At 38.0% G+C, this 15,557-nt stretch overlaps 2 protein-coding genes across 2 annotated transcripts; both read left to right on the top strand.

Moving 5' to 3' along the window:
• The first annotated feature begins 69 nt into the window (after positions 1–69).
• LOC112165856 (heme-binding protein 2) lies at positions 70–1,482 on the top strand. Its single transcript, XM_024302555.2, has 2 exons — positions 70–317; positions 852–1,482. The coding sequence occupies exons 1-2, from the start codon at positions 115–117 to the stop codon at positions 1,303–1,305; spliced, it is 657 nt and encodes a 218-aa protein (XP_024158323.1). The 5' UTR covers positions 70–114; the 3' UTR covers positions 1,306–1,482.
• Positions 1,483–13,024: 11,542 nt separating this feature from the next.
• On the top strand, positions 13,025–14,294 carry LOC112167441 (MLP-like protein 43). The gene is made up of 2 exons (XM_024304466.2): positions 13,025–13,269; positions 13,717–14,294. The coding sequence occupies exons 1-2, from the start codon at positions 13,083–13,085 to the stop codon at positions 13,986–13,988; spliced, it is 459 nt and encodes a 152-aa protein (XP_024160234.1). The 5' UTR covers positions 13,025–13,082; the 3' UTR covers positions 13,989–14,294.
• The last annotated feature ends 1,263 nt before the right edge of the window (positions 14,295–15,557 follow it).

Genomic DNA, 15,557 nt, shown 5'->3' with positions numbered 1-15,557 from the left:
CACAAAGTCGATTTTAACTTTTTACAGCGGGATAGGGTAAATTCCCGAATAAATTGGGAGGCTGTGACTGTGATCGTTGAAAACAAGAAGCAAGAGTGGAAGGTTTTGTGAGCTATGGAGATGGTCAAGAGTGCGATGGCGGTGGTGCTAGTTTTGGTAGCGATGGTGCCGAGTCTGGAGGCGATTGAATCGCCGCAGTACACGGTGGTGCACTGGGAATCGGAGTTTGAGATAAGAGAATACAGAGCCGGCGCGTGGATGTCTGCTCCTGTTAAAGACATCTCCTTTGAAAAGGCCACCAGAAATGGCTTCCACAGGTACTGCCCCCCACCTTAGCTTTTGGTTTTACTTTCTGGGTTTTCATTTTTGTGGAACAATCAAAATTGCCGGCCATGGAATTCTGGGCATCTGATCTTTCTAATTGTTATCTAATCAGGACCAAAAATTTGGGAAAAGGAGTTATTTGTATGGTGTAAAAATTATTTCTTGAATGTAACCGAAAAAAAAAGTCACTTCTTGAAACTAGTGAGAGGAAATCATAGCATAGATTGGATCAATGGTCATCCATGACAGATTGGGGAACAATAATATGCTTATGGACAAGGGGAAAAAAAAAATCAGAGAGATGCTAATAGAGTGGAAAGAATTCATATAGTATTACAGGGGGCACATGTTATGTGACCCTTGGGTTTTGTACCTGCTTCAGTGGCTTTCATTGATGCACCTTTCCATATACTGTTAAAAATTTTAGTTATTTTTCTTTTTCTCCAATCTATAGCAACTAGCTGTACTTGGCCTGTTTCAATTTAGTTGAAAATACCGATTTCAGTTTGCTTATGGTTAACTTGCAGGCTGTTCCAGTACATCCAAGGTGCCAATTTGAATTACTCTCGAATTGCAATGACAGCTCCTGTGCTGACGAGCATAGTCCCTGGAGCCGGCCCGCTGCACTCATCCGCATACTTTGTGAGTTTCTATTTGCCAGTGAAGTTTCAAGCTTCCCCACCCACACCACTCCCGGAACTCAACTTGAAACCATATACATGGGACAGTCATTACATTGCAGTCAGGAAATTCTCGGGATTTGCAAGAGATAGTAACATTGTGCAAGAAGCACAGAAACTTGCCACCAGCCTTAGCAAGTCTTCATGGGCAAACTCTACATCAGAAGAAAGTAGCTATGCTTACTCGATTGCACAGTATAACTCCCCATTCCAGTGGGTTGGGCGTGTCAATGAAATTTGGGTCGATGTCAATGCCACTGGATTGGAGGGAGATAATGGCAGTGAAATAGCTACCTACTGAGATTGTACAAATAGTGGGTGTCACCATGTAAATACCAGCAATCATCCACAAGTGATGAACTATCCAAAAATTACTGCATCTCAATTTCAATATCTGTATCTGTATCATTATCCAAACGTAGACATTTTACTAATATATCTGTGCAGTGTATGTAGTCCTTTACAAGCTGTTCTTCAAGTGTTTGTCCATACAATTTCTTTCTCTTCTTTGCCTACTTTCTCCATATTTTTTCAAGTGTCTGGTGTCTGAAAAAGCAACTGACAAAGACAGACTACAAAAGAGAAGAAGAAGCCGAACAAGATGTGGAACTCAATTTCTTTTGCAGTTGTCCATAGAGTGGCTGAGTGTATCTCACAATATTATGGATATTATTTGTAGATAAGATAGTTGGGGAACTAAGTTGAGTTTTAGGGCATTTTACATTATGTCAGGTTGGAGTTGATAAATCTTTTAGGAAGTACAGTACTGTGCTACGTCCACCAAAATCAATCATAAACCGCACATTAATCTTAACCATTACTTTTATAAGCCAGGTAAACTTGCTCGGATTCTACAAACTTATAATTAAAATTTTTCTATGCATTCTAAAGAATGCACCTCTCAATCTTTAGGAAATCAAATTTGAAAGGATTTATATAAAGGGCCATTAGCTTTTTAATGTTGCCCATACATTCAGGAACAGAAGAGACAGTAGGGAAAGTGCAAGCAGACACTTCAGAAAAGGACTTAAAATGAGCCATATTATTAAGTGGGCAAAGAGAAAAGGGGAAGTACAAGAAACCACTTCCGGAAAAACACAAACTGGCACCCTATTTTTAAGAGGCATAGACAAAAACGGAAAGTAATAAGAAGCCAGTTGAGGAAAAAATCTGTAAGTACTTGGACTACTCCCTTCAACACATGACTTTCCCAAGATCTCAAGGACAACAGACATGCAAAGAACTAGGAGAGATACTCTCCTAATTGCTCGCAGAAACAAAGGAAATAAAGGAGGATTGCATGAAGAGAATTTCAAGGAAGCTATCTCACTGATCTTGAGATAAAGGTCTATTTAATGCATATCATATTTACATGATTCTAAATTGATATGCATTGATTTTAATTGATCCCAAAATCTCTTTTTATATGGATAACCGATTACATGCTAAAAAGAGTTTTAAAACCCTTCCATGTTTATCTTATTCTGTGATTAAGATACGATTTGATTGAGGGGGAGTCCTGCTCCTATAAAAGGGTTTTCAAACAAATTCATCGGTGAGAGTTTTTGGTTTTCTGCATAAAATTGGTTTTTGCTTGAACTTCTAGTTTGGTTGTTTATATCGGTCTTTGAAAACTCTCAGTGGTTGTTTCATGTGTTTCATTACTTTATCAATCACTTGCATAATTCATTCTCAAGATCAGTGAGAAGATTGAGTACGAGGACAATTGAATACAGATTCGTTAATAGTATTTGATGTTGAAAAATTAGAAGTTAGAACAGTTGTAAAACAAGTTAGCATCTGTTGCTAAGTGAAAGTGTTTGTTATGAACAACACTACTTGTATTCTGTAAACTCTATTGATTCATATTGGATTGCCTTTTCGTGTTGGCTACGTTAAAAGCCACGCAGTGAAGTTTCCTCAGTGGAGAGGTTTACACTGCGTTAGCAAATCTCAGTGTTATGAATCATATTTTCTTTGGATAAACTTTGATACGTAAAGTTTTCTCTAATATTGGTTCCATCTAGTATTTTCAATTGGCATCAGAGCGGGTTCTAGAATCTTCTAGTGATCCCGGGAAAGATGGAACATTCACGTGATAGAGCTGCTGGCGGATCTATAAATAGTCCTCCATGGTTCGAGGGTGGATGTGAAAAATACACTCAATGGAAAATATACATGAAATCATATCTCTATGCTCAAGATGAACATGTGTGGAATATTGTAGAAAATGGTTGGACTATACCTATGGCAAAAGCAAAAGGAGAAAGCTCTTCTACTGCCACTCCCAAACCAAGGAAGGATTGGACTGAGGAAGAAGTTCGTGATTTGCAAGTAGATTTCAAGGCTAAGAATAGCATTTTCACAGCCCTATCTGAACGAGAAAAATTGAGAATCAGTCACTGTGACACTGCCAAGCAAGCATGGGATCTTCTACAGACTACGTATGAAGGAAACAAAAAGGTACGTGCACAGAAACTGCAAGCACTCATATTTGAATTCGAAACCATGACTATGGGAGATGATGAAACCGTGGATGATTTTCATGGTAGAATTCTTAAAATTTCCCGTCAATGTCGTAGTCTGGGAGCACCTTTTGATGAAGATAAGATAGTTAAAAAGATACTCAGGGCCCTGCCAGAAAAGTTTCATTCAAAAGTCACCAGCATAGAGGACTCTTTTGACATTGATGAGTATCCACTCGATGAGCTCATTGGAAATCTTAAAACCTATGAGATGAGGCTAAAACCTGAGAAGAAAAACAAGGGTGTAGCCTTCAAGGCTGTGAAAGGAACAGAGGAGGAAGAGGAAACACCAGATCTTGCCCTACTGACAAAGGAATTCAAAAGATTTCTCAAAAACAAGAACTCTTCTAGAAATTCAAATGCTCCGAGAAAAAATACCTATACCGGCAGTGGTAGCAATAATGACTACACCAACAAGAGTGGAAAAGGAAACTTCAAAGCAAATCACTCAGGAAAACCTAAATGCTATGAATGTGGTGGCTACGGTCACATCTCTACTGATTGTGGAAATAGGAAGCATGAAAATAGCAACAACAAGTCTCTTCTTTCAACTTGGAGTGATGATGAGTCTCAAGAAATTGACAACGTGGCTCTTGTATCATCACTTCTACCTGATTCTGATAGTGACGAGTTTTTCTCTGATGATGAAACAAATGTCCGCTGCAGACAACTCTACAAAGCTTCAAAGGCAACCCTACAAAGAAACTTGAGTCTGGAAAAGGAAGTAGATTTTCTTAAAACCAAAAAAGAAAAAATGGAGCAATTATTGAAGTCTTCACAATCTACATGGTTACTGGAGAAAGGCAAACATGTAAGTGAATCAGCAGATCTACAAAGTAACCAAGGGTTAGTGACATGGAAGACTGAAAGGGATGAGTACCTCAACAAGATCAAATTGCTGGAACTGGAAGTTAAAGGACAACAAGCATTGAACTTGGAACTGTTGGCTAAAAATGAGGCATTGCAAGAGGAGTTAAAATCGACTCAAGAAAGGTTCACCAAGTTCGATGTAAGTTCTATTGCCATTTCTAAATTGCTCGGATCAGGAAAAGCTCCTCATGACACTTGTGGGTTAGGATACACTGGAGAAAATTCCAAATGTACCAAGTTCGTAAGAGCATCAAAACCTTCTGTAGAAAAGAAAGAAGTCTTCACTAATGATTCTGTCAAAAATGTGAAGGAAGGTCAACCGAATCAAAACTCTCAGGTAAAACGTAATCAAGAGTCTCCCACTGATCAGAACAGGTACACAAACTCAAGAACTTTTATTCCTACTTGTCATCACTGTGGTAAGATAGGCCATATCAGACCTAGGTGTCATGAAAGATTTTCAAACTCACAGCTTTCTCAAGAAAAATGCACTGTTGAATCTCTAAGTTTTGAACTTAAAGAACAAAAAGAACTCATTAACAGATTAACTGAAATTGTTTCGAAGAAAAACTTTCAAACTGAAAAAAGAAAAGTCGTTTGGACCAAGAAAAATGAAAGCAAAAGCCTTCAGTCTTACATTGATAATACATGTCTGTTCGCTTGTGCAAGCGAAACTCAACAAAACCCTCACATTGAGGCTACTTGTTTGGTAGCCTTGACTGCATTAGCTAACAAGAGACGAGATTTCTGGTATGTCGATAGTGGCTGCTCTAGACACATGACCGGAGACAAAACCTGGTTTACTTCATTTGAAGATGAAAACACAACTAGATCAGTCACGTTCGGAGATGGTAGGAAAGCAAATATTCTGGATCAGTCACGTTCGGAGATGGTAGGAAAGCAAATATTCTGGCTCCAGGTATACCTAATCTCAAGAATGTATTATTTGTTGAAGGCTTAACTGCAAATCTGATTAGCGTAAGCCAATTGGCTGATGACTATGAAGATGTGTGGTTTAACAAACAGAGATGTTTGGTCTTAAATCAGAAAGGAGAAGGCATTATGGGAGGTAAGAGATCTTTTGATAATTGTTATCATATTCAAGCTAATGAATCTTCCAGCTTGCAGCCTTGTTTGTCTGTAAAAACCACAGAGGAAACCTTTGAGCTTTGGCACAAAAAGATGGGACATGTAAACTATCAGGACTTGCTGAAATTATCTTCCAGGCAATGTGTCCGAGGCTTACCAAATTTAAAGGGCAAAACTGATAAGATATGTGGAGACTGCAAAATTGGAAAGCAAACCAAGGCTCCTCATAGAGTGGTGAATTCTGCAACAACCTCAAACGTATTGGAACTGTTACACATGGATCTCATGGGACCAGCTCAATCTGAAAGCATTGGAGGTAAGAGCTACATGCTAGTAGTTGTAGATGATTTCTCAAGATACACCTGGGTAAATTTCTTAAAAGACAAGACTGAAACGTTTGAGTCTTTTAAAAATTTAAGTCAAAAATTGATCATTGAAAAGCAGTCATCAAATACCAGCATAGTGAGAGTAAGATCAGATAATGGTACTGAATTCAAAAATGCCTCTTTCTCTAACTATTTTCATGAGCTTGGTGTGTCACATGAGTTCTCAGCTCCAATCACTCCACAGCAAAATGGCATTGTGGAAAGGAAAAATAGGGTATTGCTGGACATGGCACGAGTAATGTTACATGCTGAAGGTTTGAGCACAAACTTTTGGGCTGAGGCTATAAGTACTGCTTGTTATACAATAAACAGAGAATTTTTCAGACCAGGTACTGATCAAACAGCTTATGAGTTGTGGAAAGGTAAAAAGCCAAATGTTGGACACTTTCATATCTTTGGCAGTCCTTGCTACATCTTACGAGATAGAGAGCACCTTGGTAAATTTGATGCTAGAAGTGATGATGGTGTGTTTCTGGGATACTCTCTAAACAGTAGAGCTTATAGGGTTTACAATAAATGAACCAGAGTTGTTATGGAATCCATTAATGTCTCTATTGATGATCAATGTGTAAAACAGGAAGAATCATTTGCAGATCCATCACCTTCCTCTATCACACCACCAATAGATGCAGAAGCTTCAACTGATGAAGAGGAAGAGGAAAACCATGACAACATTTTTGAACCAGCTCCCATCCAAAGGAAAGGGTTCAAGCAAGTTCAAAAGGACCACTCCTCTCAAGATATCATCAGAAATCTGACAGATGGACCGACAACTAGAAGAAGAGCCACTGCTCAGGTAAGCACTTCTGAGGTAAGTGAAGGGAATGTGTTGCTATGTTTTATTACTGAAAATCTGCTAAGCATGAACATTATATCTCATTTTGGTTTTGTGTCCATAGTTGAACCAAAAAATATTAAGGCAGCTTTATTGGATGATAACTGGTTTAGTGGCATGTAGGATGAGCTGAATCAGTTCACTAGGAATGATGTGTGGTACCTGGTACCTCGACCTAGTAAATGCAATGTTATAGGAACCAAGTGGATTTTCAGAAACAAAAGTGATGAAAAAGGGAATGTGATTAGGAACAAAGCTAGACTAGTTGCTCAGGGATACTCTCAGGTCGAAGGTCTTGACTTTGACGAGACATTTGCCCCTGTAGCTAGATTAGAATCAGTTAGATTACTTCTGTCTGTTTCATGTCATCTCAGGTTCAAATTGGTTGAAATGGATGTCAAAACTGCTTTTCTAAATGGGAATCTTCAGGAAGAAGTTTATGTGGAACAACCACCAGGTTTCTAAGATCCACATAACTTGGATCATGTCTACCGGCTTAAGAAAGCTTTGTATGGACTAAAGCAGGCTCCCCGAGCCTGGTATGAGAGGCTCTCCACTCATCTTGTGGGAAAAGGGTATACTAGAGGATCTATTGATAAAACATTGTTTGTAAAACGAACCAAAAATGACATTATCATTGCCCAAGTATATGTTGATGACATTGTGTTTGGCTCCACTTCTAGATACCTTGTCAAAGAATTCCAATCTGTCATGGAAAGTGCATTTGAAATGAGCATGTGTGGTGAACTAACCTTTTTTCTTGGACTGCAAGTAAAGCAGATGGACACAGGTTTGTTTCTCTCTCAAACAAAATACGCTGAAAATTTGATCAAGAAATTTGGTCTTGAATCTAAGAAGACAGTGAGCAATCCCATGAGTACCACCACTAAGCTGAGCGAAGACCAGGATGGGAAATCAGTTGATCACACATTGTATCGCAGTATGATAGGCAGCTTGCTCTATCTCACCGCCAGCAAACCTGATATATCTTATAGTGTGGGAGTGTGCGCTCGCTTTCAAGCTAACCCTAAAGAATCACACATGGAAGCTATCAAAAGAATCATCAGATACATCTCAGGTACAATTGGATGTGGCATTTTCTATACCTTTGACACTAACGTAGAAATTGCAGGATATTCTGACGCTGACTGGGGAGGAAACTTGAAGGATAGAAAAAGTACTTCAGGGGGATGTTTCTTCATAGGCAACAATCTGGTTGCCTGGCATAGCAAGAAACAAAATTGCATTTCTCTTTCTACTGCAGAAGCTGAGTATGTTGCAGCTGGGAGTTGTTGCACGCAAATGCTTTGGATGAAGCAAATGCTTTATGACTATGGCATCCCTCAAGGTAAGTTATCTATCTTTTGTGACAACACTAGTGCCATCAACATCACTAAGAATCCTGTTCAACATTCTCGAACAAAGCACATTGATCTTCGATATCATTTTATTAGGGATTTAGTTGAACAAAACATACTTGAATTAAGCTTTGTGCCCACTGAAAATTAACTTGCTGATTTGTTCACTAAGCCCCTTGACACTGCTAGGTTTGAGATGTTGAGAAATGCACTTGGGATATGTTCTAAGCACTAAGGCACAAGAATGACTGTCCACTATTGTTTGAGAAATTTGTGATCTTAGTATCCTTTGACCACAGTCTCTAGTGAATTGTACATACTTTCCGCTATGTATTCCTTGTTGACATGCCTTATTCTGGACAAAAATTGTGTACTCATGTGTAGTATCTTATTCAGAAAATTCTCATATGCACTTTCACTTATAGCATATGTGGTGGCTTGCTCATTGTTTACTATCCAGAGAGATTCGGTGAAATAAGTGAAATACTTGAATTGCTCAAATGATCCCTTCCCTCTTCTCAAAGTAATCAGGTCCTAGTTGTGGTGAACTTTCTAGGATTTGTAAGAAACGAGAATGGATAACTATATCCCATCTCTCTGAGTAATCAGGCCTCAGTTGTGGTGAACTTTCTAAGGTTTGCAAGAAACGAGTCGGTGAGTGATATTTGCACGTAAAATAAACTAATGCAGACAACTACTCGAGACTCTCTCCATGGAGCATCCTTGTTATGTTTAGTACCCTAAGAATATCTGTTCTAGGAGTTGCTAAGAAGAGTCTTGTTACATGAGTACTAATTGTCACAAAATAAAAGAGGTCTATGACTTAAATAAAATACGTGCCTAGGAACAATGTTTCCTACCCCTTCTCAGGAGATATCATCGGCGTAGTTCACTTATTTTGATCTCCTATTTCACTCTTTCTCTCTGTCACTAAACGTGTTTCTAAGCCCCACATACTGGTTATACTCACTTTTATCACAGGTTTACTCTCTAAGGTCTAAATATGAGTACCAATTTCCTTTGTTGATAGAATACATCATGCTCCATACGTTAAACTATGTTCACTTCACTACATGGTTTGTGCTCTTTGTGATCAAACTATGCTATTTTTCTCTCATCGATATGACCTATGCATTCATTGTCTTGATTCTTAGCAAAGGAAACGATCATCTGCTATAATTGCCGATTCTACAATTGTTTTGTGTCTATTCGTTTCCTTCCTTGATGGCCATCTGACTATACTTAATTCCCATAATGATTATGCCTAAGTTGAGGGGGAGACGTTCTCTGCATGCGTACTTCTAGGAAAAATAAATTGTCATAACTTCTCTCCTCAATTGAGACGCTATCCCAATTGGTGTGTTCTTTGGTTTTCCCTAAACCTAACTGTTCCATATATATCCTCTCTTGTTTCCCTCGGATTTTACTCTTGGTTGTCTCTGTGTGCAGGTTTGTTCATTAACTGGTCTCTCTCACCATGGTTCGCACGCAGCAAACAACTCGACTTGATGGACATCGCCGCCTGCCTCCTCCAGAGGAAGGCCGTCAGGCCGCTGCAAGAGCCGGGATTCTCCATCCCGGCATGCAGCATCAGCACAGTCGGAGCCCTCCTCTTCGCTCCTCTTCTTCTGCTACCTCTGCTGCTCCTCCTCCTGTCTCTCTGGATAGTCTTCGTGACCATATCATGGTGGCTGACTGGAGGATTGCCTGCCTCACTACGGACATGGACGACATGCATTCCCTCCTAGTTCGTACTCGTCATGCTCTGACCACTCTCACAGAGGAGATCCGGAACATGCAGCGTCACCCTCCCGGGTTTGACGCTCCCGGTTCCTCCACTGCTGTTCCAGTCGCCGTCGCCCCTGAGGAAAGCTCCACTTCAATGGACAGCGAGGAGTTTAAGGATCATGTCGTCAAGCTTATGGAGGAAGTCGAAGGGCATTCCCATTCAAAGGGGGAGAAGTAAAAGATTTTCCTTGTTATTTCTGTTTCTGCATGTTTTTAATTTTTGATGGACAACATTTTTTTTACAGTGTAAGTGCATAAGCACAGATACTTTTGGGATGCTTTCTATTATTATTAAGTAACTTTATTTTGGCGACTTGGATGGGAAAAGGATGGAAACTGATTCCTTTATCCTAGTAGCTATTTGTCACAATATGTATATGTCTGTTGAAATCTAACATGCAGGAATACCAAGTTGAAAAATTGTCATGTGTTGAATGGGATTGCCCAAAGGGGGAGATTGTAAGTACTTGGACTACTCCCTTCAACACATGACTTTCCCAAGATCTCAAGGACAACAGACATGCAAAGAACTAGGAGAGATACTCTCCTAATTGCTCGCAGAAACAAAGGAAATAAAGGAGGATTGCATGAAGAGAATTTCAAGGAAGCTATCTCACTGATCTTGAGATAAAGGTCTATTTAATGCATATCATATTTGCATGATTCTAAATTGATATGCATTGATTTTAATTGATCTCAAAATCTCTTTTTATATGGATAACCGATTACATGCTAAAAAGAGTTTTAAAACCCTTCCATGTTTATCTTATTCTGTGATTAAGATACGATTTGATTGAGGGGGAGTCCTGCTCCCATAAAAGGGTTTTCAAACAAATTCATCGGTGAGAGTTTTTGGTTTTCTGCATAAAATTGGTTTTTGCTTGAACTTCTAGTTTGGTTGTTTATATCGGTCTTTGAAAACTCTCAGTGGTTGTTTCATGTGTTTCATTACTTTATCAATCACTTGCATAATTCATTCTCAAGATCAGTGAGAAGATTGAGTACGAGGACGATTGAATACAGATTCGTTAATAGTATTTGATGTTGAAAAATTAGAAGTTAGAACAGTTGTAAAACAAGTTAGCATCTGTTGCTAAGTGAAAGTGTTTGTTATGAACAACACTACTTTTATTCTGTAAACTCTATTGATTCATATTGGATTGCATTTTCGTGTTGGCTACGTTAAAAGCCACGCGCAGTGAAGTTTCCTCAGTGGAGAGGTTTACACTGCGTTAGCAAATCTCAGTGTTATGAATCATATTTTCTTTGGATAAACTTTGATACGTAAAGTTTTCTCTAATATTGGTTCCATCTAGTATTTTCAAAATCAGATCCTCAATAAGTGGCCTCGCATGCCACTTGTACCGGTAACCTGGCCTACTTGAGAAACTCTTCTATTAGCTTTGAAGATCAATATTTTGTACGTATCTTATTTAGTTACTGTCTATGCATGTATATAAAACTTGGTACAGGGAGTAACCTAGTGATAGCAAAGCTTGAAGTCCAAGCAATAGATGATGAAAACAGGTCAATCACCTTTGTTTTCCTGGAAGGAGATATTTTGAAGGTGTATAATTAAGAGTTTCAAGGCAAAAATTCAAGCGATCAAAGCAGGTAATGGTGGCTGCACAGTCAAATGGACGTTGAATTTTGAGAAGGCAACTGAAAATGCACCAGATCCAAAAGCCTACGCGGAACTTAATTGGCGAAAAAGTGTCCAGAGGCCTTGATGCTTACCTTGCTGGGACTGAATTAAATTCGATTGTATTTAATTTCTGTAAGAATGTCATTGCCCTAAAAAAAAAAAAAATTTTTAAAAAATAAAACAAATCTGTAAGAACCTGACTAGGCCATGTTCATATGATTTCAATAGCTTCTGTCTTCATTTCGCTTCTATGCTGTTAGTAGTTTCGTCTTATTTTCTTAGGGGTTCAGTTTTGTGTCTCCCTGACTTTGTATTCTCCCTTTTTTTTATGACTTATGAATAAACTGATATAGGAGGTGGTGAAGTGACAGCAAAATTTCAAATCCAAGCATAAGATGGTGGAGAGTCAATCATGTTTGTTGTCCTTGAAAAAGATGCTCTGAAGGTGTATAAGAGTTACAAGGCAGAAGTCCAAGCTATCAAAGCAGGTACTGAGGAAAGCATGCATAGTGAAATGGATATTTAATTTAAAGCGAATGCAAATGCACCTGATCCTGAGCTCTATGCGGAATAAGCAATTAAAGTGTCCGAGGCCATTGATGCTTATGCGGGGAGGACTTGATCATTCACACTAGAATATACAAATTCTACTTTTAACCTGTATCACCAGAACCATGCCATAAATAAAGAGGATCTAATTTGAGAACTTCATTTCAGAATACATATCTCAAGTTTTAATCAGATCGACAAGAAAGGTTATAGATGAACAATGGATGAGAATGTGCTAGGTCACGAGTAGTAAGCGTGTAAGTATATAGCTGCGTGTAATCAAGTAACTAGGTATCTTTTTTCGTCCTTCTTTCAATCTCTTTTTACTCAACTATGTACTTCTCAATCTGAAGTACTAATCTGCTTAATTGTGAAAATTGGAATGAAAATTACTATTCTGGACCTTTTCTGTTACAATGCTCCACCCCTTTAGCAGTCAAGTACATATACATGTGTGTGTGTGTGTGTTTATCGCTCCATACGAAGGTACCTCATCTATCAAATTGAAGATGAGGCAAGAGTGAAGAAGGTACCTCATCTTTGAAGACTACAACATCCATTCAACACATTCTAAACTTTCAAGTCAGATTTTGCATGCACAATATTTATGTTGGACGAAATTAATCAAGCAATCTTCAAAGTTCTGTTTCAGAACAGTGGTATTAACTAAGAAATCACTATAAACCGAGTACGCATGTGTTGTGCCACTCATTTATATGATGAGAAATGACAGGCCCAAATTAGCCCCAAAGATTTCCCTAGGGAATAATTCAGAATCTTGCTATAAACTCAGACGACAAACGTTAACAATGACATAAAGACATCCATAAAATTAGGAATCTAAAACTAAAAAGCAATAACTTGAGGAAAATCACAAACATAGCTCCATTATTGAGGGGTCACACAGCTCCCACTAGACAATATTCCGAAAGCTCTAGAAAGGAACCCTTCCATTATTTAAAGAGCCATACATGAACCTCAGTTTCAACTCAAGCACCAACCAGTTGCACATTCCAAAATATTGCAGACTAAAATGGCTCAAATTGCAAAGATTGAGTCGCACGCAGAGCTGAAATCATCTGCAGAGAAGTTCTATGGCTTTTTCAAGAACAACATGAGCTCTTTTGTTCAGATGTTCCCTCAAATCTTTAAGAACTTCGAAGTTGTGGGGGGAGGTGAGATCAGAGCAGGCTCCGTGACTAAATGGACATACGACATTGGTAAGAGATGTGCTTGATGAGCGTGCGTGTTTATTTATTTATTTCATAAATCTCTAAATAAACTATCACAAAATACACTTTTTGGTACTTCAACTTAAATCTCACATTCCTGTTTGGCATTTTGGTACCTCAGCCATATTGAATAACCAAAGTTAGCTCGCATAGAAGACATTTGTATTCTTAATCCAGATAACTTGTAGTGTTTTTACAATTGCTCGATAACCCATATATATTTTTATTTTGTTTGAAAGGGATAACCCATATTTTTATTATGGCAACACAAAAACGTCTGTAACGTATACAACACGTACTGTATATATATTAATGCACTTGTTCAAACCTTGGATGTCAAATATCAAGGCATTTATTTATATATAGTAGGTCTGAAATCTCGTAACTGTTCCTCGATCAAAAACTTCACAATTCTTACTGTTTGAGTTGGTACAGGAGAGGGTGTAATGGCAGCAAAAATCAAAATCCAAGCCTTAGATGATGGAAATACGTCAATTACGTTTCTTGTCTTTGAAGGAGATCTTTTGAAGGTCTATAACAGTTTCAAGGCAAAGCTGCAACTTACCAAAGCTGGTAATGGTGGGAGCATAGTGAAATGGACCCTTGAATTTGAGAAGGCAAATGCAAATTCACCTGATCCAAAAATCTATGCAGAACAAGCAATTAAAGTGTCCAAGGGCATTGATGCTTACCTTGGAAGGGCTTGATCAGACTAATACACAAGCTCATGCAATGACGAGGATATCTGGATTTGTAAATCAAACAAGTATGCATCTGGTTCTATATTTCTTTCTTCTCACTGTATTCCACCTTATTCTCAATAATGACATGACCACTTGTCGCAATTATGCTCTTTCCTAAGTTATGGATGTAATACGTACGTTCTCTGACTTGAAGATCACTATGTTAGAACTACACTAATTTAATGTTGTAAATCTATCTCAGAAAAAGCACATGGAAACAATATTATATGTGAGAACTATTTTTAGGATTGTAGTAGTGATTGCAGAGTATATTAGGATTGCAGAAACATATCTATCCTAATATTTGGGTGAACTATTTTAGGAATGCCGTAGTAGTCGCATCCTAATATAGGACTAAAACATCATAGTTATCCTAATATTTGCAATGTATATAAACTGTACAATATGTGAAAGAATATTACATGATGCACTTGAATCATTCATCTTAGTCTTCTCTTGATTCCACCTCCAGTATTCCCTTGGTATGATGAGACTAATTTATGAGAACAGATCATGTATCAGAAAGGACCAAAATGTTATATATATATAGCAATGTAATAACAATTTCTTCCATCAAGAAGCTGCCACCACCATTTAACTGCCATTTCAAATATATAACTTCTTGCAACTGTCTTAATTTGATTTCAAATCAATCCAAACAGATTAGGATAAGTGTTTAAACTTATTTTAAATACAAACTCTAACAAATACATTTACTTTAGTATATATGCAGTACATACAAAATTTCTATGTAATGTCTTGTTCATCAGGTTTTCTAACACACTAGTCCCTTTTCTTGAGTTAGAAGAGTGTCTGACTCTATGAATCCAGACTAGCTACCTCCTAGATTCTTGAAGGTTGTTGCTCAAGCATGATGAATTCATTTAAATATGCATGAATGCACAACAAAGAGATTCATCACCTTATAGGTAATTGTGAAAGATAACATTGATTGTCTCAAGAATCTACAATATCTCTAGAACTCTTTGGCTAGAACAGTGGAACAAATTTCGAGCACGTCTCAAAACTACAAAATGAATCCAGCGTTCAAACGCAGGATGTGGGGTTCCACATCTAGAACATTCCCATGAGAGGATCCAGTGCATCAACTGAACCGCTTGCCCTAGTTAAAAAATTTAGTAGATCTTAATACCATAATACCATATTTTGGGATAATTACCTCAATTTTAATATGATTCAATTTAACATGGATGCCGACAAATAAATGGAGGAAATACATATTTAAGGTGAAAAACCTTATTAAATCAATCACACATGATCTCAGATATACTAAATCAGACGCGAGTGATCTCTAATATTTCTTGGATAAACGATATATGTAATATTCCTATCGGTATATCCTTTTCTCAAATTTCTGATATTTTAATCCTTGCCTAGGAGAGATACATACTCTTTGCTGCATCACCAAACCCACTTCACAACTAAAGAAATTATTATTGCTGTTGATAATCTTTGGCTGCAGGAAACAATCAATCTTCAAGGTTTTTGTCTATGGCTTTCATTTGTTCCACT

The sequence above is a fragment of the Rosa chinensis genome, chromosome 5, assembly GCF_002994745.2.
Source record: "Rosa chinensis cultivar Old Blush chromosome 5, RchiOBHm-V2, whole genome shotgun sequence".
NCBI classification, from domain to species: Eukaryota; Viridiplantae; Streptophyta; class Magnoliopsida; order Rosales; family Rosaceae; genus Rosa; species Rosa chinensis.
The sequence above is the reverse complement of the archived record's forward strand: the minus strand, read 5'-3'. Positions and strand labels throughout refer to the sequence as shown.